Source organism: Pholcus phalangioides, unplaced genomic scaffold (genome assembly GCF_987345545.1).
Source record: "Pholcus phalangioides strain wild (caught in Gottingen) unplaced genomic scaffold, Ppha-v1.0 ptg000015l_1, whole genome shotgun sequence".
NCBI lineage: Eukaryota > Metazoa > Arthropoda > Arachnida > Araneae > Pholcidae > Pholcus > Pholcus phalangioides.
The window spans coordinates 70,439,076-70,466,119 of NW_028301608.1; the positions used below are offsets into that span (position 1 = coordinate 70,439,076).

At 37.6% G+C, this 27,044-nt stretch overlaps 1 protein-coding gene across 2 annotated transcripts in view; it reads left to right on the forward strand.

Annotated features, from left to right (window-relative positions):
* The window catches only part of LOC149076634 (pescadillo homolog), a 270,201-nt gene that overhangs the window by 9,577 nt on the left and 233,580 nt on the right, over window positions 1–27,044 (forward strand). For both annotated transcript variants that reach the window (XM_089244245.1, XM_089244246.1), the window contains exon 2: window positions 21,591–21,670. In XM_089244245.1, the coding sequence (XP_089100371.1) occupies window positions 21,591–21,670 (80 nt within the window). The remainder of the gene's footprint in view (window positions 1–21,590; window positions 21,671–27,044) is intronic.

Here is a 27,044-nt window from a genome sequence, read left to right on the forward strand (position 1 = left end):
GGGAGTATTGTTTCAATGAATACCATCCGTAAGGAAGCACATCTGATTGGTTTTCATGGTTGTGCTGCTGCCCATAAGCCTTTGATCACAAAGTCCAACCGCGTTGCTTGGTTAATGTGGTGCAAAGCACATCGAAATTGGACCGTAGATCAGTGGAAATGGGCTCTTTGGAGTGACGAATCAAGATTCACCCTCTACCGTTCGGATGGCAGGGTCTGGCGTCTGCCTGGAGAACGTCTCCTGCCAGAATGCATTGTGCCAACAGTCAAGTTCGGCGGAGGTGGAATTATGGTCTGGGGGTGTTTCTCCTGGTATGGACTGGGACCCTTGGTCCCCATTTATGGTAAGCTCAATGCCGATGCGTACTGCACTATTTTGGATGACAATGTGCTTCCTACGTTGTGGCAGTTTTACGGGGTGGACCCCTGTTACTTCCAGGACGACAATGCCAGCTGTCATACTGCGAGGTTAACCAAGGCTTGGTATGGTGCCAATGGGGTTCATCGAATGGACTGGCCTGCCCGGAGCCCAGACCTGAACCCTATCGAGAACCTCTGGGACGAGTTGGATCGCCGAATTAAGGGGTGTCCAAAATCGGTGAAGGAACTGACATGTCTTCTCCAAGCCGAGTGGAAGAAAATACCACTAGCCGTCACACAAGGACTTGTGGAAAGTATGCCCCGGAGGGTTCACGCTGTAATTGCCTCTCGTGGAGGCTCTACCAACTATTGATTTTGAATAAAGTTAGTTTTTCTTTTCTATCACAGGTGTCCAAATACTTATTGGTAGATAGTGTATTATTCATGTGAAAAATATGCATAAATTGTAAAGAGTCCTCAAATTTTTAATAAAGTTTTACCTTGAAAAGTGCTTGAATAGTCCTTGAATTTTTCTTTGTTGGAAGAGTACAAACCATGGTCAAGTTCACAGTCGGTCACTTGAGCTTCTATGATTTTGGAATTTCTGGAATAGTCTATAGATATAGGTTTTGGAATAGCATGATGGAGGGCATGCAATGGCTTGTATTCTAGAAAGAGCATCAGAGACTTGGTTCTGTACGCCTGATACGTGTCGTATGTTGTCTGATGAAGTCAAGATGCAGTGTTTGTCTGAGAGATGTCTTAGGAGGCTTTTGCAGAAACTAAAATGTCAAGGACTTATGATTGGTGTAGAGGATGAAATGTTTTCCTTCGATCATGTGTTGAAACTGCTTCTCTGCCGCATACGCTGCTAATAGCTCTCTGTTGTAAGCGTTATAATTCATCTCATCTTTGGTAAGCTTCCTGGAGTAGAAAGTGAGAGGCTGCTAGTGCGAGTTGACAATCTGTTGTAGGCAGGCACAAATTGCTGTGTTGCATGTGTCTACCATGATAGAGAGTTTGGCTGATGGATGTGGAAAAGCAAGATGAGTTGCAGAAACGAGTTTTTGCTTGCAATCTACGAAAGCTTGATTTGATGTTTCAGTCCACTCGATCTTCGTGTTGCTTTTGACTTTGTTTTGAAGATATGAATGCAGTGGAGCTTGTTTCTGCTAACCCAGGAAGGAATCTTCGTTAAAATTCAACATGCCTAGAAAACATCGAAGTTTTTAGATGGTTGCCGGTCTTGGGAAATCTATTTCCTTCACTTCACCATGAAGTGGAGAAATCCCTTTTGATGATATCTCCTGTGTTCAAGAAATGTGACTTCATCTTGGGAGAATTTGCATTTCTGAGAGTTGATCTTCAGACTATGCTCGACCAGTCGTTTGGAAACTGTTCAGGTGTTGTTTATGCTGTTCAGAGTTCTCTGATGCGATGAGGATATTATCTACGTACCCCGCTGAAAAATTGAAACCAATCAACATTTGGTCCATGCACCTCTGGAATGTCTGGACAGCATTGCAAAGTCTGTAGGGCATGAAAGGAAATTCATAAAGCCCCCGAACGGTGTGATGACTGCGGTCTTGGGCACGTCAGCTTCTGCCACTGGACTTATATACGTTAATACATCAAGACATGGTCGAATAGATTGCAGTCCCATGAAGCATGTGAGTTAGGTCATAGATATGAGGAATGGGATATGTCTTGTGTGATCTTATTTAGCTGACGGTAGTCACCGCAGATATGCCACGCACCGTTAGGTTTCTTGACCATATGAATTGGACGGTCATTCAATGTTAAATGGCCGACATAATCCTTGTTTTTGCATGTCCAGAAATTGCTTTTTGTCTGCCAGGGTTTAAGCTATATAAAAAATTCCTTTTAGCAAAAAAACGAAAAGGGGGAAAAGCTTTATCAAAATGCTACAATGCTAATGATTGATGGTTTGATGTCTATTTGTTTCGTACCTCCTGTATGCATTTTTGCGAAAGTGGCTGCTACTACTTTCCCATTTTAAGATTTTCTTTCACACATTTTGTAAAAAATGCGACCGTAGCTTAAACCCTGCGGTCTGCTCACGATAGGTGTTTATTGGAGATGAATTTGCAGCGGAAAGTTGGAGAAGCGATTGACATTTGTTAGTGCTGTGTGCTGGGAGTATTGAAACGTCAGATCCAGTGTCCACAAGAAACAAAATGTCGGTGCTTCGATCGACTACAAATACGCGCCGAGATGTTGTTACTCTTCATTTTCGTTGTTTTTTTATAAACCTGCATGGTAAAGTGCACCTTCTGGCTTGATTGCCAAATGTCTTATGGTACCAGCAAAATTGTTTATCCGGTGACATAGGTGGTGGTGTTGATATTCTTGAATTAGAGAAACGCGAGTGCGAAACACTGCGTAAACGCACTCTCTCAAAACTGTTTTTAGTTCGAATTTTAGTTGGGCAACCTCTTCTTGGAATTGTGCGAATTCCATGTGAAACTGGACATCATGTGTGAAAAAAAAAATTTCTTTATTTCAATATTTCTGTTTTTGGCAACACTTTCAGCATCACTCCCTATTAGTGATTGAAGCACTTTTTGAAAGCTCACATTGTTACCACTTTTTTTAAAAGAAGCGAATCAGGTATGTAAATGTTATTAATTTTTGTTAATTAACTAATTTGTAATATAACTGTATCAAACATTAACCTTTCTAAACAAAAGTTTTGAAAATCAAGAGCTTTAAAACTAGGCTTCACTGTTGTGTAACATCCATGGAGGAAAGAATAACAGGAGGTGACATCAGGAGCGAAAATTGAAGCCGTTGTGGCAACCCTATGGGCTGACGAGTAAGCCCAAACAAACCGCTCTTTTCCCTATACTTAACATGTGTTTTGCCGGATCGAATTCTTTTAAAATATTAATAACTAAATAAATTTAAGCACCATGACTGTTTAATGCGTCTTCAGGTAATCTACATGATCTAATAAAGGGGGAAAATAAAATCTTATCCTTATATAAGGGGTTTTTATATTTTTAATTTATTTTTGAAAGGAAGATCATTTTTCACTCTCAACTCGTCATAAGTTTTTAGTTCAGTGCCTTCAATTCATTTTAAAAATTTGCATCACATTAATGTCTATGGGAATATGATTAATTAAAATAATATGAAGCTGCAATAAAATGCAATTTCATAATTTTTTTCTTTCAACTGTTTATCTTGCCTTTTTGTTTCGTTCATCATTATCATTGATCCGGGACATTTCGAAAGTGTTTGAGGCCTGTGGGCGCTCGTCTTAAGCTTTACATGAGAAATTTTGATTTCTGAATCAATCCTGCGGTGCTCGAGCACCTTCTGACAGGGCCGTAGCTAGGATTTTTGGCACCCGGGGCAAACAGCATTTTGCCGCCCCCGTGCCTCAAACATGGGCGGAGATCCGGGGGGGGGGGGCAAAGGTGGAGTCGACTGATCTAATGTATATATGAGCTGACATCATCATCGCGCGCCCCTCCAACAATAATGGCCTTGGGCCCCCCTCCAGACTTCCAAGTCAATCGCCGCTTATGGCCTCAAAGTACTGGAAGTGCTCGAGCGTCGTCTGCCACTGTGTATTTATGGTTTTGCTGCCTGTAGGCTGTACAAATTTCGCCACCCTTCTTCCGTTACACTCTCATATTCTTGAATACGTATTACTGGAAATATATGCCGTTCATCCGAACTTTCCGCTATGTAGATGTATTGAGAAAAAAATATTAAAAAAAAAACTTTTTGTTACGAGCCGCGATAAGTCATCTTTCTGGCCTATAGTGTTTGTAAAAATAATCTGGGCTGTTTTTTTCCCTCTTCATTTTGTACCAATTACTTTGCTTTTAAAGTGGTATGTGTACGAAAATTTAACACAAAAAAAGTTTCGAATTGAATTTGAAATATAAAATTGTGTCTGTGTTCGAGTTTTTGCCTGGAATGGAGAAATATTTCTACAATATTTTAATATAAACAGCTGAAAGGCATTATATATGCTAATGTTTTGCATATATAATGTTTTTCGCAAAACAAGTCAGATTTTTTCAAACACCGCTTGTTCAAGTGTCTTTAAACATTGTATTTCTCTCAGCACTGAGGTATTACATGTTTTGGCATAATATTTTTAAAATTAAAAAGCAGAGAAGAAATTTTGTGGCACAAGATATGGGTAAATTTTGGTTATTTTTGCAAAAGGTTCCATGTTGTTGAAGTTAATATTCGAAAACAAATAACAACTAAAATTATAAAAGCTCTTGTTCAATTGTATAAATATATCCAAAGAATTTGAGAAAAAAAAATCGAGTTCCTAAAGTGAATAGTAAATTTTTAAATGATTTTTAAAAACGGGGATGTTTCTCAGAGGAAAGCATGGGAAGCCACGGTTTGTTTGGGCTTACTTGGTCCCTTTAATAGAGCAATCACTGGCTTCATCTGGCAACCCAGATTCCCCATGGTTGCGCTGGTGGCGTCACCTCCTGTTATTCTTTCCTCCATGTGTAACATCAGTCACAAAATATTCCAATTGTTTCAATTGGACTGCAACAGAAAGACAGAAAAAAAGAAGAGAGAAATTAAAGGAGGAAGGAAAGTATGAAGAATATAAAGAAAAAAACAAAGTAGAAGTAGCTAAAAGTCGTAAGAAAAGGAATGAAAATTACCAAAATCTGTACAAACAAAAATAAAACATGACAAGACAAAACATTAAAAAAAGAGTGGCAAAATGCAGAGCATTAAAACGAAAATCAGATACATCTGTAAACCTTAATTCATCGTACGTCAACTCCAGTGCATTGGGAAAGGCCACATCTCGCGCTAAACGATTTTTACCGTCTTCTCCTAGAAGAAAAAAGCAGTTATAAGACGATTGTTCCAAACAGAAATAGGATTAGAAACCATAGTTGATACCTCTGCAATTGATAATCAACCAATTTCACTAACTTCAGAAACAAGAGAAATGGTCAAACATTTCTATGAACACGATGAAATAAGCAGACAGGCTCCAGGTCGTAAAGACATAGTAACTGTTCGTGAAGATAATGGAATGAAAAAGAAGATACACATTAGACATCTGCAGTTTTCCATAAAAGAAGCATATGTCATGTTTAAAAAAGAATACCCACACTTGAAGATTGGAAAAAGTAAATTTGCTGCTTTACGCCCTAAGCATGTACTGCTTAGTTGCAAACTTCCACACAATGTTTGTTTATGTAAATACCATGAAAATTTCATTGCTGCTGTAAATTGTTTACATAAATATTTTCCACAGGTTCCTGAGTACACATTTGATTTCCCTTCTACTTTACTCTGTGCAAAAAAATCACCAGATCGTTGGCTTAATGAATGTGCAAATTGCAAAGATGGCAAGTTATTCGTGGAGTTAGTTCAAGATCACATGAAATCTTTTGATTCAACGGAAATTACTTGGCATGTGTGGAAGAACAGTCAAAATGACCGTCTAAGTAAGACTGTAGAGGATGGGACTTCAAGTGATTTAATACAGTACATTCATAAACTCATCCCAAAATTTCTTGAACATCGTTTTACAAAAAGGCACCAATCAAAAATTTATAGACAACAACATGGTCTAGTAACTAACATGTCTCCTCCCCAAAATACAGTATTACTACAGGTTGACTTTGCTGAAAATTACAAATGTGCTTCACAAGATGAAATTCAGAGTGCACACTGGGTACAATCTCAAATAAGTCTGTTCACAGCCGCATTGTATCATTCTGGAATTATTCATCCTATAGTAATAGTTTCAGATGAATTGAGTCATTCCAAGGATACAGTACTGCCTTATGTTGACAAAATTTTAGAAGAAATTCCAAGAGAAGTAGAAATTTTGAACATCTGGTCTGATGGTCCAGCATCACAATTCAAAAATAAATTTATTGCTTCTGCTTTGCCTGCACTACAAGAAAAACATCATTTGCACATAACATGGAATTTCTTTGTAACATCTCATGGAAAAGGACCTGTCGATGGTATTGGTGGATCTGTAAAAAGGCAGGTGTTGCAAGCTGTTAAGAAAAGAAGCCATACAGTTCAATGTGCAGGAGATTTTGTAAAAGCTGCTATTTCAACATCGAATGTTAATGTCTTTGAAATGACCCCAAAAAATTTAAAAGAGAGGATGGAAAAACTAAAGCTTAAGGAAATTTTTGAAAATGCAGATCGCATTGAAGGACTGAAAAGTTATCATTTTCTTGAAGTGGTGAATGGTAAAAGTGTTGGAAGCAGATTCACAGAACTTTCCCAAATAGCTAATCAAAGTTGCAGTATAGTCAGTCCCATAGCATCTATTGGAGACTGGTATGAAGTTGAATATGATAATGAACATTTCCCAGGGGAAATAAAATCTATTGAAAATAATGAATATTTAGTGAATGTAAGATACGAGCTGGGAAGTACTGGAAATGGCCTCAGCATGTGGATGAAATTTTCTATCCTCGAGCGATTGATAAAAAAATTAAACTCACCAGAAGTTGTAAATGCTCGAGGACATTTTAAATTTCAAGAATTTTTTTAGATTTTATCCATATATTACCTTAAAAGTATTTTGAAGGACTTTTAGATACCTAAGTTTTGCATACAAAAAAACATTTTTCATATGTAACATCAGTCACGCAAAAAGTGTAACATCAGTCACACCAATTATTTATTTTTTAATTAAATAATTACACTATTGTTTGTGATTTATTGATTGTGCACCTTTTATGTGAAATCTATTACGTACTAAAAAAAATTAAAAATTTAATATTTAAATACACATGAAGGAGAATATCCAAATGTTTTGAAGGTATTCTGACTCCATGTCTTTTTTAACGTAACGTCAGTCACACCATTTTGAATGGGCTCAAAGTAGTAATATTTTTTCCTAATCTTTTCACTTTTATGTTCCTAATATTGTCTAACCTTGAAGACATTGTATCATAAATTTCAAATAAATCAAGAAACTTATTTTTGTGTTATTGCAATTATTAACTTCTAAAAAAGTTCAAAATGTAACGTCAGTCACTGTGGAATTGTCCATAATGTCTGATTGTTGATCTTTTTTTCACAGCGTCTACATGAGGTGGGCTTGCTTTTTGGATCTCATCAGCCAGCTCTGCTGTTTTATCAAGGGTTAGCGGACTGACGGCAGTGAGTCTAGATAGAGTAGATTTGGGCAGTTGTTGCAGGAAGAGTTCTGTCAATAGTTTGTTTGGGAGATTCTGCTCTTCGTTTTAATTCACGGAGTGTTAGAGGGTTTTGATCTTTTAATGGCTCCCACGTGGGAAGTTTTATAAGTTGTGTAGACGAAGGTTCATTGCAACGTGCAACTAGTTCCCGCTTTAGTTTTCTGTATGACTCTGAAGTTGGTAGGTTCATGAGAATGTGTCATACTAGAGATGCGTTATCAGGAGATAGATTTGTAACTAGTTGTATGCACATTGAATGGTGGTATAACTATCGCACTCGCCTCTGCCATGATGGTTTCTTTTTTTTCAGGTCTGGTGTTCCAAATCTTTAGTTATCCATGAAATGATTTTATTTATATATTTACACATTATTTACAATGGATTATATTTACAAAATACAAATGGGAATGCTGGTAGAGAAAAATGTGGCCTGTGCTCAGAGACAGACACATCAAACAAGCAGAGTAAGTATATAAGCAGTAGAGATATGCCATCTTGAGGGGAGCACTATACTAGCATTTATAATGCAATGGTTTTTTTATTTGAAGCTATATTTAAATGTGCAAAACAAATGTTTTGGATATCAAGTACTGTCAGCTCTGCTTTGGTTGGAAATACTCTGAAACTCTGAATTTATACACCCAGAGTTCTAAGAAATTTTTAGATGAAAATAAATGAGTAATTAGTGTATTAATTAGATTCTGTGTTAGAATTTACATGGAATAAAATATTGGAAGAAAATATTAAAACATATTTTTATCAGTAATTATAATTACGAATATAAAACCCTTTTAATCCCTTAAACTGAACTGACGAGCTGCATTCGCCAGGAATTATTGGCTGTTGAAACTTTTTATGAGAAAAGTATATGTAAGTCATAGCGAGATGATTGCATTGGTACATTTGTTAGCATGCTTTCAGTAGCAGTTTGAATGTAATTTGCATAAAAGATGCCAAGTAGCACTGCATCTTCCGGAGCGTTTTGAGAAGTATCATACACTTGAAGTTTATTATAGTATTTTAAAAATAAACATAGGTGAGGATAAATAAATACATTTACATTGTTTGAATTTGTTGCAAATACAATAGCATTATGTTGAAACTCGTACTTTTTCTTTAAAACACTAGAGCTGTAATATACTTCTTGTTAAACATTATTGAATATTTCAACACTATGTTCTATTATGCATATATAACAAACATTCATGTAAATGTATGAAGTAAGTTTCTATATCAATCCTTTTTTTAAACTCTAATGTGCCCAGGTTGAATACCTGGGAGGTTCATGAAAATACCAAGTCTTTTGTGTTTGAAGTGGAGTTGTCCAAATTTCTGTCACTTTCCTTCTCCCCACCCTTTCTCCATGAGTTTCTATTCATGCTACCATTTGCATTGACGTTTACCCTTTCATTTTCGGGAGATAATTTGTCTACTGAAAACATCCCTTTCCTCACAGTATTATCTCTTTGTAAAATGCATTTAGTAACCTTATCTTTCTATAAATGGAAGGACTGGTATACATGTTTGTGAGTGCAAGGAGGTGTGATCAATACAGGGGTCTATTGTGTGAGAGGGTTTGCTGTGTCAGTAAGGAAGACAATAATTTTACTTGGATATAATCAGTCCATTCTCAAGGAGTATTCTAGTACATCCGCTTTTAAAATCCCATTGATGGGGGCATTGCAGTTGTCTTTTCCGTTCCCGCCTTTCAAGAGCTTTCATCTTCTTCCCTGTTGGTGACAAAAGCCCACCCAAACATACCCATACCCCCTAGCTGGGCCGACTTGAGGCGGTTACGGGCATTAACCTACTCGATCTGGGCAAAAATCTGTTAAAGTAAATTAAATTGTCTGTCTGAGCGGTGCTGCCTGAAAATAAATTGCAGTTCTAGGGGTTAATCTACATGAAAGTGTTTTGTTATTTAACATATCTATAAGGTTAAAAAAACTATTTGAACTTTTAATACTGATTTAGTTTCTGAAGTCTAAAACCTAACTCTGATGCCGTATCATACATATTTTGAATAAGCAGCTCTATTCACTTAGCAAATTGAACAGGTGTGACAGCCATGTTTCAACAAAACAAGGTCGATCAACAGTTTGTGTCATTTCGATGTGTATAATGTTCTAGGTAAATCAGGTTGTAAAACTTCTCAGTAGTTAATTTTTCCTGTGGTTCCCAACATCGAGGTGCAAATGCGAGCCGATCTCTCCATTGAAAAGTCTCGCCACAGAGAGCAACAGGCCTACAACAATACAATTATTCAATCATTACACTTTACTCACAGAGAACTGCTGGCAGATGGCAGCACTACACATAATAAGCATTACACAGGAACAAACTTCACGTCAGGTTTCACTACATGTACATTCCAACATACACCAATTCATTAGAGGTTCTGCAGAGGAATATGAACAAGGTACATATATGGTTTAGTAGTAATTAATAATTGATTTGAAAATTTTTGTGTATGCTTTGTGTGAAAAATGATTAAAAATCACAAATTTTTCAATTCAGAAAAAAATGATGCAAAGTAACTGTGGTAAAAATGCTCTGTCATTTTGACACTGGTGGACGTTCTAGTGTTAAAAGTTGGAGACTTTTCAGATCTGATTATGCTAAAGACATCCAAATGCTTACTGAATTCATAATCACTAATTACATTTTTATGAGTTGATTGGATAATTTAGGGCAGGGTTCGCACATCCTTACAAACTCCTTAAAAACTCCTAACTTTTCATTTCCTTCTGGAAGGGCCCTTATAACTCCTTACTTTTTGCAGCCACGCCTGAAAAAGTTTTTTTTTTTTCTCTGAAGGGATGATCTTTCTTAGAATAGGCGTTCCCCACGGTGATGAATAGCATTGCCTAAAAAAATAAGAGGAAGAAAAGATTTTTAAAAAACGCGCTCTCCCTTTATAATAGGAAATGTGAAAGCAGGGGATGGGATTGGAACATCCAATGGTTGTGCATACCTGCCAACCGTTAATACGATTATACGCTTTTGCTTCTAAAAATACAATTTTTTACCGAATCGTTAGTTTTGACGTGTTTTCCTACCTATGTCGCAAACTGGTCAGCATTCGAAATCGATGGTCCGTAGAACATCACTCCGCTGAACCAGTAGCCGGAAATTCCCCCATGCCCAGTGGTGAGAAAGTTTTTACTTATGCGGCAAAACGATGTCTCGAACCTCCTATATTACGCAGTATACTGAGTGCAGACCTCGCAGCTTTCCTATTTTTCCTACTATTTTCCTACTTTCGCCGCAATCGTCTTTTTTTTTACTGCAATTCTCTCCTACTATTCCTATTTTATCCCTCCTTCCCATTTGCTTACAGCTAATATCTCACTACGAAAATTCCGAGAAACCACAAAATGTCACTGCTTTCCGTAGTTTTTTTGACGTGTTTTATTCACATTACAACTCGCTACTGAAAAAGAAGAAAGGAAAAAAAATTTCAGTTCCACTGGAGTAAGGGACGCCGACAAGCGTATCTTTTCGCCGCCGTCCCTTAAAATGCTAAAAACTGAAGTCCAGTGGGGAAAGCGAATCTGTTTCGCAGATTGGTTGCCGTAAACAAAAAGGCAAAAAAAAAAGAGGACCAGGCTCTATCCACACACAAGAGATTCTATGAGAGACAATGGGTTTATTTCTCCTAGGATCCCGTAACGAGCGTTCATCCTTGAAGCCAAGTTTTCCTAGAAGTAGGCTTTTTGCGCCGCGTGAACCTATCTGGATCATTTCGTGTCTGCAGAAATGAGTTACATAATGACGTTACGCATTTGCGTTTTCCAAGCGTGGCGCATCGGCTCAGGATGACTATATAGTTTATGACCCTGGCGTCATATACTCTATCGGCTGCACGCTCCGGTTTAAAGGGAAGAGACACAACACGAAAATGAAGGGAAGATCGCTGAAACGCGCGGCACACGACGCTTAACTCCTCCAGAAGCAGTCTGCCAATCGCACCCGACGTAAAGCGCTGTCGTGAGCCGTATTGCGCTCTGTAGGAAAACAGTCGTACTGCTTTTCATATTGATAAATTGATGGAGTGTCGCGCTGGGTGATTCACATTGTGCGCTGCATAGAAAACCTGCTAGTAAAACCCGGCTTTTAAAAGTGACAGCCCGAGCCACGTCTGGTTTTACAGGGGGGGGGGAACGAATCGATCAGCCGCTATAGCTGAAACCACTTTTTTTAACCTTCAGAAAATAACTTTCGGGTATAGTAAACTTTCCCCCGACTTCTTATCGGTCGTAGGTCCTCGGCTGTACCTCCACTACGATTCCAGGACGAAATAACTGGATTCTACACTCCCAAAAGAAGAAAACAACACTTTATTTAATTTATTATCCAACACCTCCAATGAAACCGTCCTGTCTCTTCGGTACAAACTTTTACACTCCCTCTCTTTTTCGAATGTCTCAACTCGTTCTCGTTTCTCTCTCTCGCGACTCCTGTTTCTCCTCGGCCTTTTTCCAACCTCTTTTCTCCTGAACCTTACACGTCCCATCATCGAAAAGCACATCCATCATTTTTAAATAATGATGATGCTTCAAGAGCGTAACTCGGTTTCTTACTGCTACTGTGACAGGGCGTCGGCATTATCTTGCGTATCACCCTTTCGTGTCCCCCAGGCCAACGCATGACGCTATCCGGTAGGCGAGTGTTGTACCGTGCAGTAGCAGCTACTTTGGCGGCGGCCATACCACCCTTGAATGGCAAATAACGGTTGTTCATCCAAGAGTTCATGGGGTGGTGGTCATCACCGGCACAAGAGAAGGATGACCTTTCCCTGCCCTGATTCCTGGGTACGCCGTTGTTGACGATTGAAGATTTAGCCGGTTGGCTTCTGGTTTTCTCGGTCTTCGACTGCCGGTTCGTAGCTCTGTTGATTCCTTTGGCAAATGGACACGAAAACAATCGCCAGTCCGATTGCTTGGACGTTTCCTGCCTAGCCGGGAACCGGTTCGTTGCCGATCTCCTCCTGTTGACAGCATGACCATCGTCGTATCGTTTCGAGTTCATCTCCTTGAGCTGCGAGGCCTTGCCCTCGGATGCGGACGCGTCCCGATTGGTCTTGCACTTGACGAGGGCGAGCGTCTTCTTCACCGTGTTCCCGTTGACGTAGGGACAGCGCCTCGTACAGACATATGGTATCTTGGATCCTCGATTGACGACTGCTCCGTGTTCTGATATAAACTGCGACACTGACTCGGGTGTCATTCCCTCGGACGGCATGTTGCAGACCGGGGTCATTTTAGCTCATCTGGTCTCGCAAGCCGGTACGGGCACAATACAACGCACTTTAGTGCCTCCTCCGTTGAGTTGGAATTTGTTCGAGTTCCTGAGACAGTACTGGACGACCCTCCAGTCCTTGGTCAGAGTCTTGACCTTCCTGAAAGATGAGACCAACCTCAGGCTGATGTAGCCCTCCTTGTTTCTCTGGATTTGTTTCAGCAGAAAGTTGTTCTTCATGATGTTGAAGTTGGTGAAGTAGCTCTCGACTTGGGATATGATCCTCTCTTCAAGTTCTTCGTTAGGTATGCAAAAATCGTTGTTATTGCCGTTGTTGGCCTTCTGTTTGCCATCGGCAGATGAAGTACACACACCATCCCTACGGCTCGGCTCATTGATCGGACTTGGAACTGGTACATTTTCCAAGAGTGTGTCGTATGCCGTCGGACATATTACCATTTCATTTATCAAGCGACTCGACACTGCGCAAGTAATTGGCACGTATCCGTGTTTGCCGTCGCTGATCTTCATCATACATATTTTGAGAGGGGCTATCTCACTTTCGCCAAATGCGGACTTGATCCTTATTCTCCCCTCGCCTTCACTTTCGTCGATCTCAACCAAATCAGATCTAACGACTGAGATCTGGGTCCCAGAATCAACTACGCCTCTTATTGTCTTCTGACCACATTTCAAACTCACGGTCTGCGGTGTGTCAATGTCCGCACCAGCTGCCGGCACCGTGATTTGTGCTGTTAGAACTGTGGTTTCTTCAATCGTGTCCCCCTCTTCTGTCTGGACAGAGTCACGACCTCCTATATAACCGGCCTTTGCGTAGCGTTGTGACGTCACTGAAGTAGTGCTAAACCTCCGCCTCCTTGAGCCTAACGATCTGATCAGATACGGCGACGATATTTTTTGAAGTTTTTTTCTCCCTGAAGAATTTGAATCACGTAACCAGTTCGGGAAATTTTCTTAAAAGACATCGATATTTTTTTCAACTATATACACAAACATTAATGACCCATTTAAAAAAATTCTTTTGCCCTTTCCTATTAGTTATGCACTGCACTATTCACTTTTTTTAAAATTAAACAATGATTTCATAGATATCTCTCATTGTAGAGAGAGAGTCATCTTAATTCCTTAATTTTTTTTTCTATTTGAAAAAGAAAAAACCCAATCATTCTGTACAGTATTATTTCTATAAATATGAGACTTTTTTTTTTAAAAATCGAGTGTTCCTAAAATTAAACCTTTGCAAAAATATCTTGAAACTTCTGATTTTTGAACTGATGAATATGAAAAACAAAGCCTTGTATCTTTTTTACTCCTAAATATTATTTGATAGCAATAAAAGACACCATAATAATGTAAAATTGGAAAAGTTTATTTACATGTTCCAAAAAATATTGACACAACTTTATTTTACATGAATGTAACATCCTTTCAGATGTAGGAAAAACAAATCTGTCCACACATGAAATAAATTGAAAAACACACATTTGATAAATGATTTCAATAACTTGATTTTTCAATGATTTTCAGTAATTTCAAATATATTTTGATTTCAAAAATACGCAATTCTGATTTTAATATAAATTGGTGGTTATGAGTAAACAGTACAGTCAAAAATAAATATATTTTTTGTGATCATCTGTGGCGTGTACCAAGTAAGACACTATGGAACCCCGATAACTTGAAACCCAACGACTATCGAAAAAATAATTATGTTAACTTAAGCAGATGTCAAGTTAGCGAATTTTATTTCATTTTGCTTCAATTTTTAAAAACTTTTTATGTATGTAATATTGAACATACACACATAATTCTAGATATCATTCACAAATTCATAAAAAAATTTTCATATCTGCAATTTCCTACGAAAAGTTTTTGTATTGGGAATAATTTCAAATTTTAGGTGGAAGGGGCATATATTTTAATTGTTGGAAGATGTTATTTGTGAATGAGCGTTGCAATTGACCAAACAGATTAATGTCCTCCCCTCATTTAAAACATATCAATTTAGCTTTCTCGTGTCTTCTCTCACACTCAAAAATCATTCACAGCTGTGGCTGTCATATCAAACAGGTTGAGTTTTCAGGTTCCAAACACAGAAATAACGGGAAGTAACCCTACTGAAAGAAGTGGAGAGAATTTGACGAATATTAATAAAGAAATAGCAGAAACAATGAAAAATACAATTTTCCACATACGAGAGTAATGACGCAAAATTTTTTGAACTGATCAACGCATGGGTGATTTCTGAGTACAAGTTATGGTAATGCAGTTTAAATCGTAGTCGACTTAAGTGGGATATGGGTCTCATGTATCAAATTGAAATATTTTCCCCAATGAATCAAATATAGTGGCAACCATATAAATAATAAACGGCGAGTTATCAAAGTTGCACTGTACTAAATTTAACGCTTTAAAATACTCATGTTGCGATACAAAAAAAAACAAGTTAGTGAATAAAATTGGAGGTTGATGTCTCCTTTCCAAATCACAGTAATGTTATATGAAGACATGCTTGCATTTTACGATTATTTTTAAAAATAATTTTTGTCATAACAGACTGTTCCGAATTATATCTGCACCATATTAAAAAAAAAACCTACTTGGAAAGTATGAACAAGTAATAATCCTTTGCCTGATAGGCATAATTGAAAAGAAACCAACAATAAAGGCAAAGTATGATTCAAGCGAAAGCATTGATTTTTTTTTCATGACTTTTAGGGGGCATGATTTTTTTCTTACTCTGAAACAGAGTTCCTCACTCAAAATCTGAAAATTTTCATAAAACATTAGAAATTCATGGCTTTTCCTTATTGTTTACCTTCATCGTTGGTCACCTCTTCGAATATTTAGAAAGTTTTTGCATTTTTCTATTACCTTTTACTTGGCATTTTTCCCTTTCTGTTTCAAATTCATCACAAGTCATTTTTTTTAAAGAAATTATTTGAGAATGCATCAGTAATAAAACATACGTACTCATATACATGACCTTATAGTGTTATCCATAAATGTTTTTCACATCTTTCTGATAGAAAAATTTCCCTTTCAATCAATAAATTGCATATACACATTTCAAACTCCTACCAGTTTCATATCCTTTTTCTCTCTGGCTTGTTTTGAAGTGTGGAACAGTGAAACGCGAGAGTCCCAGTGTACAAAAACACATGGAAGAACCATCTGAATTAACCATAGTAAAAAAATTTGTCACCTGACCCGATGGATATGAAAGAGCAACTCCCTGGCAACCTATCAATCACGAACATACTCCTACCCTGTAATAATTGTTGTAATTATTACGTACAGAGTTACAAGAGAAATGCAATTATCTTAAGTCTGTTTCTAAAGGCTCTTGGAAGTCTTCACAGCGTGACTACACAACTATCTCTGGCAAATTGGCAGTAAAATTCGAGCAAACTGTCAGAGTATTACACTTGATCTTTGAAAGGCATCACCGATGGTCAAAGTGATTCAACAGTGGTACATCATTGAGACAGTTTCTCGAGACCTTACTGTATCCGTAGATTTGCCGATCAGGAAGTTTGTTGAATTCGTTGATGGAGGATAGATAATGTTGTCATGACCGTGTTTGGTACTGAGCAGATAATGAAATCAGGAACGCTTCCTCAGGGTTCATAATAGCTTGTTGAGAATCTGGCTTGAAATGTGGTTTACATACCTGTAAAATGAGAGAGAAGAGCCCTTATAAAAATTTATGGCATTAAATCAATTTATTTTGAAAATAAAAATTTTGAAAAAATAAAATTTGATATAATTTTATTTTGATTACAATTTTTTTTTCTCTCCACTATCAAAAGATTTCCTATTTGTAGGTACATCTTGAGAAAATAAGTTTTCTAAAAAATATTTTTGAAAATATCTAAGCATAAAAAAAGGTAAAACTTTCATAATATTCACAATGTTAAAAGTATATGACAAATTTTCATAATGATTAAGTTTTTTTAAAAAAATTAGAAATTAAGAAAGGAAAAAAAATTCCCAAGGTGAACAATTCTACGTTAATTAATGCATGCCTAATTTTCATTGAGTTCATTGCCAGTAAGAAATTGAACTAATGTTAACTTTTTAAAATTATGAAAAGATAAAATAAGAAAAATTGTTCAAATAGACAAAAAATTAAGTAATATGCTCTAAACACAAATACTGTACCTCATCTGTTCAATGACTGATCATTGTTCAAAATTGAACAGATGAGGTACAATATTTGTGTATAGAGCATATTACTTAATTTTTTGTCTATATTATTGGAGTTAGATTAACAAAACAGCAACAGAAAAAAAAAGTTAAATTTTCATTTGTATCGAAGTTTGTTGTTACGGAAAAAAATATATTATATCAAAAAAATCAGCGATTTTGCACTTTCGACATGGAATAGCCATAGTCAACATTATTATAAAACTAGTGGCCTAATGTTCTTATAACCAGAAAAATTCAAGAAAATTTTATTAAATAATACAAGAACGTTCTTACCTTACTATTGCTGGTAATTTCGAAAACCTTTCGATGGCATGCTATTTCTCGGCATCTGAACACGGCGACTTTTGGATCATTCCTTCAATTTAATTTATAATTCGGCACGACTATCGTGAACGGCATGAGAAATATATAGAAATACAAATTCGAAAAAACTGAGTTAAAATAAAATTATAAAAACACGTGCGAAGCAGAGATGAAGAACAAACAAATACGTTCAATCGTGCTTCGCTGAGTAGGGTCCTGGAGGAACGATAGCACTACTCTTGCTGACGTCGCAGCATTCCTGATCACGTGTGCAGAGGCCGGTTATCTAGGTGGTCGTGACAGAGTTCACCTGGGCCCGACTCAATGGCTCCTGCTGGCCTCTTGCAGAACAAAACCTTGCTATATGGCCTTCTGCTCCACACGCGTAACAAGTGACTGCAGCTCTCTCTCTGGAATTCGAACCCATCGTCGCCTTAGGTGGGCAGGACTCACCCTAAAGCCTCTGGCTTCCGTTGGCTTTCCATCTCGGATTTTGGTGAACCGGTCTTGGGGTTCTCGTCCTGTCACTAGGAAAGGGTGTCTTCAGAGTCCTCTTCACATCATCGAATCTATCTAGTTTCTCCGATAGCTCACTTGGTGACACCATATCACTCCATTCGTCCAGATAGTGTTCCTTAAAATCTGCTGGAACGCGTTTTTTCATTTGATCGCTGATGATTAAATCTCTTAGTTGCTCAAACGTCGTGACCCCCAAAGCCTCCGTCCATCCATCAAAATAGGTACACAGTTCGTGGTAGAAATCTCTCCAGGTGCCCTCTTGATTCTTGTGGCGCGAAGAAAACATCTGTCGGAACTTCTCTGGGGTGAGTTTGAATCTCCGCAATAACAATTCCTTAACTTGATTATAGTCCTGTACTTGCTCTTCCGGCTCACGGGCAATTAACTGGTTCATCTCGTAGGGAAGAAGTCCCAAGAGCTCAGCTAACCAATCTTCCCGTGCCAAGGTCGCGCGACGAGCTTGCCGCTCGAACAGCACCAGGTACAGACTTATGTCTTCTTCCATTCTGAACTTTTGCATCATGTTCTGGAAATCCCGGCTGGGGGTTCTGCCGCGCCCAGCTTGATTATTCTCCTCTCTTCTGACTCCTGTCTCGATCCTCAGGCTTTCGAGTTCATGTTCCATCTCTTTCTCTCTACGCCTCTCCTCCATCTCTTTCTCTCTACGCCTCTCCTCCATCTCTTTCTCTCTACGCCTCTCCTCCATCTCTTTCTCTCTACGCCTCTGCTCCATCTCTTCTCTTTCTTTCCTATTGCCTATGATCGTTTTCAGCATCTCTCTGCACGTCGCTTCGTTGTACAGTTCACTTTCCTGTATGGTACTTACTAGTTGCATTAAGTTGACCTCCGGTCGGACTTCTTCTCCCAAGTTGGCGGCCATGGTCTCCAGATCCTCCTTGTTCCCCTTTGCCAAATACGCCATCTTTATTTATCGTCTCGATACTGCCGTACAACACTTGCTCTTTTTTGCCTGGGCAGGATTGCCCCTCTCAGCACCGGTTGTTGGGTTAACTTCACGAAAAAAAAAACCAGCGTGGGTGCTCGACGCTGCTACTATACTTCTATACGAACCTGGTGGTTCCACCGTCGCTAGGACACTCTTCTTCGAATTCAGCTCACAATCTTGAGTCGTTGAAGCTACGACCTCATCCTACCGACTGCGCCAGTAAACTTTCCCCTGACTTTTTATCGGTCGTAGGTCCTCGGCTGTACCTCCACTACGATTCCAGGACGAAATAACTGGATTCTACACTCCCGAAAGAAGAAAACAACACTTCATTTAATTTATTATCCAACACCTCCAATGAAACAGTCCTGTCTCTTCGGTACAAACTTTTACACTCCCTCTCTTTTTCGAATGTCTCAACTCGTTCTCGTTTCTCTCTCTCGCGACTCCTGTTTCTCCTCGTCCTTTTTCCAACCTCTTTTCCCCTGAACCTTACAGGTATCTTTATGTTAGGGGTCATTCAAGTATTACGTCAGCATGGATGGATGATTTTCGATTTGCTGACTTGATGATGTGGAGGGGGGTGGATGATTCTTACGTCATCAACCAACCCTTTATAAAAAAAATTGAAATATTCTTAATGACGTCTTACTCGGTGCGCGAAAAACGTGTAAAACTTTTCACTAGTTTGTGAGCACCTGAACTAACATTCTCCCTATTGAGTCTCCTAAAGAGCTACTCTAGTGATCTTCAAATACTTAGCGGATCCAAATGCTCTGGAGCTGTGCCGTGCGTCATATAAGTGATCCGTGATTATGCTGCAGATCACTTAAGTAATCTGGGAATGTGCCGCGGATAACTTGAGTGATGTAGAACCACACTGGTGGCAGGACCAATGCTCTAAAACTGTGTCACATGTCACTCAAGGGATCGCTTAAATGGTCTGGAATTGTGCCACGCGTCACTTAAGCGATCTGTAAATGTGTCACTTGGTTCATTGTTACAAAAATAGATTTAGGGACAGGCCACATCATAACGCCAGGGCCACATTTGGTCCGCACAGGCCGAATGTTTACCGCGGGTCAAGGGTTACCAAGGGCTTAGAGAGGTAGGGTCGCAATGAATTTCTTGAGCAATTTTGGGTTCTTAGCCTTCAAATAGCATTGAAATTAACAAAAATTGATTATAATAACATAAAGATATTGTTTCGAAATTGTAAAAAAATATTTTTACAATTATTTTAAAAAATATTTTGTGGATTAAAAAAATAAATTTTTGATCATCTGGGGGGAAGCCCCCACTTCATATTCCACCAATAAGCGTTAGGAGGAAGGGGGCAGAGTGCTGACAGGGGGAGGGTGAGAGTTTTGCTGACTTTTTCTGACAAGAGGGGTGAGTCAAAAATTGCTGAAAATTTGCTGACATAATACTAGAACAGCCCCTTATTTTAAAGCATAAATGTGCTCAACACATGGCCTAAATGTGGCCTGCCTCAAGTGGCTTGTGGCAAATTCTTACTTCAATTGAGCGGCCCGCGGCACATTCCCAGATTGTTTGAGAGAGTGATTTCCGGGGGGGGGGGGCTTTCTTTCAAACCAAGCACGACTCAGGTCTATTACCATCTATGGGCAATTTACTATCTAGGAAGTGTGTGTGTGTGTGCGCCTAGAGTTGCTGCAAATATAAATAATTTTGTAAGAAAAATCTTTGTCGGCTGTGGTTTTTATTTTGAGTAATTGGAGGGGGAATGAATATCACTTTTAGAATTTTTATAATTTATGTGATGCTGTTATGAATTATATTTTTGACTAATACTTGAAGGTTTTAGAACACTTTGGTGATGACAGAAAGCATGTATGTGGATTGATTATTTTATGAATTCTTATGATGCTGGGTAACAAATCAAAACTAGTAATTTTTGAACCACTTCTACATCTCTATTTTTGAGAAGAGGGAAAGTTTGTTTGCAAATTAAAAATAAATTTGCATATGTGCCCCACCTTTTTTTGCTGTAAAACTTGTAAGTTATGAAGTTTGTCATGACTCCTTAAAAACTGCTTGAAACTCCTTACTTTTCATTTTGAAAATTTTGTATGAACCCTGTAGGGATTTTGCACTGAAAACAAACATTGAACTTGTTTCACTTCTTCCTGAACTGTAGACTTTTGATCACCAAATTCTATCAAGGGGCCAAATAAAACTTTAATTGTAACAGCATGAGCAATCACAGCTCTTTTTCATATGCTTGCCTTCCAGGATTTGTCTCGTCGTTGAGACAAATCAAAATGGAATTAAAAAATCTACATTAAACATTTAACAATTTTTTTTCCTTAAAGAACCATATAACATGACAAATTTATAGAACTTTATACTAAATTACACATGCTGAAAAGTCAAGATCTATAACAATTTGACCTTTCCGTTAATCTCGTGACCTGGAACATGAAAATTCACACCACACATTTTTAAAATCCACTTGCCATAAAGGACTAATATCCCAGGGTTTTAACAAATTTACCAAGTTTTTTTTACTAAATTACACATGCTCCTACATTAAACTAAAGTTTTACTGAAAAATTAAACTCTTTAATAACTATGAAAATGATTGGTGCCACTTACTGCCAGTTTTTTCATTGTTACAAGTAGTTTGTATAAAACTAGTACTGTCACAAAAACTTTTATTTTGTATGAAATTTTATTTAAGTTTCAGTGGTGTATCTCATTTCAACTATTTCATTTTTCTATTTATTTTTGTTGTATTAACATTCTGTACTTTCAATGAAATTTCTCCAGGGAAGATCTGGTATTGCCACATCTTACATGAGCAGAAAACAAGCAATGAAGAAATTACAGATATCGTTAAAGGATTTCAGGTATTTTAAAAAATTAGTGTAATTTCTGTTTCAGTCAAATCAATTACAAAGTTGAATTTTGTACTGAGCTTAGCTAGAGACTTTCATCTATAATGAAATGATGCTATTGCTTGTCACACTCTATCTTGAGAGAAATACTATGTATTCAGTGTTATTTACAGAGTTCAATCCAGCCAAAATTTAGGTCTGTTTTCCAGACCTTTCACAAAAGTCTGAATCTGAAGAAAAAAAAAACCAGTATACAAATGAATGAAAACATAAAATTGGAACCATTCAAATATTACATTAGCAAATTTTCAGCTATTTTTGACCCTCTTCCCCTCCCCTGTCGGCAAAAGTCAACAAAATTCTGACACCCCCTCCCATTGTCAGCTCTGCCCCAACCTCCTAACACATATTAGTGGTACTAGAGACATGCCTGAGATGATCAAAAATATTTTTTTTAATGCAAAAAATAATTAAAAAAAAAAATTGGAGAGAAAATACCTTTGTGTGTGTGTGTGGTATTATAATCAATTTCTCTGTTAACTTCAATGCTATTTGAAGGGTAAGAACTCAAAATTTCTAAGAAATTCATTGCGACCCACCCTCTAAGTCAGTGGTTCTTAACCTTTTTTTGTCCATGGCCCCCTTTCAACTATTTCTCATTCCTGTGGCCCCCTTGCAAACATGAATAATTTTCAACTCCCCCCTTCCTTTCTCCCCCCCCCCCCTGTTTTCCCACTAGAAGATAATTATTCAAAAATAGTCTGAAGTGTAAATATTTTTGAATTTAATTTGATTAATTTTTAATTTATGAAAATAACGAAAAAGCAAAATAAACATAATAGAATACAGTAAAAATAGAATAAATCCCTTGGGCTCGCAAAGGGTCTGTATCATAGTAATGTTACTTTTTGTGAAGTTTATCGTTTTGTGTTTTTCTCAGTTTGATTTGTATGTTTTAGGTTGTGTCAGTCCAATTAAAAAAAAAAAAAAATTTTAATCAATGTAAACTCTGCGCTTGAAGACGGCACAATGTCATCAAGTTACTGTACTTAATGAAATTTTTATTATTCCAAATTAGTTTTTTTTGTGTAAAAGATTATGGTTTCATTAAGAAATGCCAGTTGTTGCTTCTAAAATACGCATTCTTATAATGATAAAAATCGCAAAAAGTGGTAGCAAGCAGTTTTGTTAATTTTATTCTCTTCGTGCGGATAAAAGTAGTAATGAGGAAGTAGCCACACAAATTAATCACAATTGAAAAGTTCAACCTTCCACATTGTTTTCAACAATAATACATGTATCAAGGATATAGGTTGATGTTGTAGCCCCACTATGAATTTAAAAAAATGAACTAAAATACGTGTGAAAATTTTTTAAATATTTGTTTGAACCATTCATTCCAGAGAAATCATGTACACAGTGACAAAACTGTTCGTGTGAACATCATGATTCATTATCAGTATTTCAAGCCCACCGGGAAATATAAATAATCAGATTTTCAAATAAGAAAATTATGTTTGTTGACTTCGATACGGTGAAAATCTGATATTTCATTGGATGACAAGCTACCTTCAAGTGGCTTTTTGGTTCATAGTGTGACCGCTCTCTCGCAGGCGAACGAAGCAACGTGCTAGTTAGCTTAAACACAGCACAATATTTCACGTAACAGTCCGTATTATATTTAATATACAGGGCGCATAGGTAACTGGGCATATGGCATTTTTTACTGGCGAACCATTGGTCCTAGAGGCATACTTCCAGTTGGAAAAAGTACCCGAATAATGTGTAGTACTCAGATATTTGATTCATGTTGTCAGGGGTTACATAGTTATTAAAATAAAAATGTTACCTTTTTATGCGGACACCCTGTGCCCCAAAACCCAATTGGAAAATTGTTTCCCGGTCTCCCACAAAAAAATTCAACGTGTCTTAGTTCATATTTTCACAACAGCATTGAATGAGGAGAAACCATTTTACCTGCATTTAATGCTGTTTTTTCCCAAATTTCCTCAATTTTTCGAATTCGCATATCTCTGTGAATATTGCACTTAGAAACCTGAAATTATTTTAGTTGGCATCGGAAAAGACAGAGCAACAACTTCTTAATCGGGTTCTTTGGCACACTGGGACGGTATAAAAAGTCGTTTTTTTTTATTTTATAGCTATACAACCCCGTACAACATGAATGACATATCTGAGTTGGACACGTGATTTGGATACTTTTTCTAGTTGGCTATGTCTCTAAGATTAATGGCTCACCAGTAAAGTGCCATACGCCCTGTTACCCATGCAACCTCCAAATACACGTAAAAAAATAGCTTGAGACGAAATACAGTCGACTCTCATTGTAACAAATACCATTACAACTGGAAAAATATTGTTTTAACGAAAACTTTTCTAATCCCTCACATAGGTTTACATAGGAACAATATAAAAATCTGGAATTCCTTTGTAACAAAGTTTCATTATTGCAAAGTGATTTTTCGGGTCTCTTGGAGTTCCAGTCTAATGGGGTTTGACCAAAGCGTATTAATAAAAGGGGCTTTAATACGCTTTGGGTTTCACTGTATTTCCCCCCAAAAAAAACCTGACATTTTTGCAGTAAAGTAATTGAACTTCGGCAATTTGATCTGAAAACAGTCCTTTTTATAATGATTATGTCCTTTTTACTTTTATAAATTTAGGAAGGAAACAAAAGGAAGAAAGGGTGGGGAGAAAAAAAGAAAAATGGCCAAGACTGACTCGGTTGTGCGTAAATGTCTCGAAATTCCACTTGTGCACAAGGGGATTCGTGCCTCACTCTCAGTTCTATAATAAAATTTCACATTTATGAGACGTATGACTACGGGCACGATTAATCTCTATATATATATATATATATAGCTTTCAATATTAAAATATTTCATTTATACGAAGCAGAATTTCAATTATTTGACATTTTCATTTTGATTCAAACTCCAAATCTTTGGCATTTAGACATTTCCAACTATCAAATGCAAGCTGTTTTTGCAGATTGTGAAAACGTGTCGCTGAATTGGTTTTGAATGCGTATTATCAACACTAAAAACCATAAATTTTAGGTTGACAGATACAAAGAGACGCATTGAGCGGGTTATGGACATTTCAAAGTGAAGACTTACGTGAGAATTCATTGCACTTTTTTAGAAATCAGCAGACACAGTGAATCTCTAATAAACAGATTTAAATTGCTTTAGATGTTGTCATACACCTTTTTAGATTTTTTTTTCTAATGTCCACACAACATCGATTGGTAAGGGACAATGCAAGATTATGGTGTCGCAGGGAATTTTTCTCTAATAGGGTTGTCAATAAATGGAATAGCTTACCCCCGGAGGAAATAAATTGTAACACAATTGACACGTTTAAAAAGAAGTATGATAAACATGTTGGGGTAAATCGAGAAGCTATCCATACCTAGTATAAGACAACCATAAGTATTCTTTATGGGCATTGTATAATATTTTATCATGTGTATATATTGTTTATAATGTTTCTAATTACATTTTTAATTGGGTTTTTTTTTTTTTTTTTTGTAATACATGACATCCATATTTGTTATGGGCATCTTTTTCTCAGCCACCTCGCTGGGCATTTTGCTTGTTGTGGTGTTGTATTTGTATTGTATTTGTAACATTGTTCTTGTAGGATAGGAAAATTGCATTGAAATTATTTAGGATGCTGGAGGCCAGTAGTAGGGCAGTTAAAAGGAAGCATTACAGTATCGATTAAAAAAACGTTAAAGATGTGGTGTCAATCTTGGAGGAAGTCCCAATACAGGGGCGGCTCGAGCTTACATGCTGCCCGGGTGCAAAGCCTCATGTGCCGCCTCTACTGTTGACCCTGCCAGGAGGCTGATAGGGCACCTGGAGATAAACCTGATTTTTTTTTTTTGATTTTTTTTTTTTTCCAGAAGAAAGCCGCACATCGTTTACAGTGCAAAATGTACGTCACGCTTTTGAAGTAGAAAAATTTTTTGTCTTCGGTAAAATAATTCTAGAACAAAAAACATTCTTAATAAATGCCAGATAACTTGATCCATGAAAGAGCACTTATTTTTGTGAGCCATCATCACTTATCCTGTGAAGATGATATTTAACGGGGTAATTTTTATTAAGGAAATTTTTTCAAAGATGTTTCTGGTATTCCAGGGGCTGGACAAGTGAAAAACCAAAATTTTCCTTTGCCTTCATTTGACTATTGTGGATCAAATTCTAAGTGAGGGTATGGGACCCTAGGCTGGGATCTTTTGCAGGCCCCCACCTAGTGAGATTTCTCACAGCCCCTTCTATAGTTAATTTATAGCCTGAAAAGCCAAAAAAGTATGAGAATTATTCCGGGCTCTTGTGGGGGCCATGGGTGAGGGAACCAAAATGCACACATGGTCCTTGTAATAGAGTACAGGGTTGGCCATGCTAGCCATTGTGGCCACATGGGGCACCGCTTAAGAGGATGCTAAATCTGGGGTGAATGGGTAAAAAAAATTCCATTGGCCAAAAAAAATATTTTGTTAGGAATTGTTTGGATAAATTGTATGGGAGGGGCATGACCTTCTAAGGGTAGGGCTGAGAGGGCTCCAGCTTTTGGCCCGGGACAAAATCCTTATAACTTTTCTTTTTTCACTCTATAAATTAACTGTGGAAGAGCCCCTGTGGAATATCGGGCATGGGCCCCACGAAAGATTCCCTGACGCAGGAGGTAGGAGCTATGGAGGGAGCAATAGGTAGGAGGCGCAAAAAATAAGTCCCGCATGAGTACAGATTTTGTCTCAAGCCGCCCAGATAGCTTACATTCTTGTTTCTGGTATTACGATCAGATGCCTTGTCTATTTTCTTAACGTTTCCGTTGTCGAGGTATAGTATGACTCAAAAGCGTGATGATGTGAATTTTTACTGTGTTAAATTTTGTTGTCTTAAGTAAAGTCTATGCTGCCGCCCCTTACAACCTGCTGCCCGGGTGCGCCGCACCCCTTGCACCCTCGCTTAAACTGCCCCTGTCCCAATACATTATCACAGCAATGTAGTTTTAAAAAATTAAATTTCGCAGGTATTTTTCCTCATGTATGATTTGGTCTCTTGGAGTTCGTTATAACTGAATTCGATTTTATTTATTTTCAGCAGAGACAATGGATTGGCACCCCCTTTCAAAATTCATAAAAAATACCCGAGAGCAATCATTCTCTATTCGATTTTTATAAATATATTCCCCATCAGACCACTCAGTGCTGGCTGAAGATAGCTTTGTGCTAAACTAGATGGCTATCCGTCTGTAATTGCATGAAAACGATGGGTTTTTTTACAATTTAGCTTTCATTTTTCATTCATCTACTTCTTGGATTAAATTTACTACTAGCACTCAAAAGAATGTC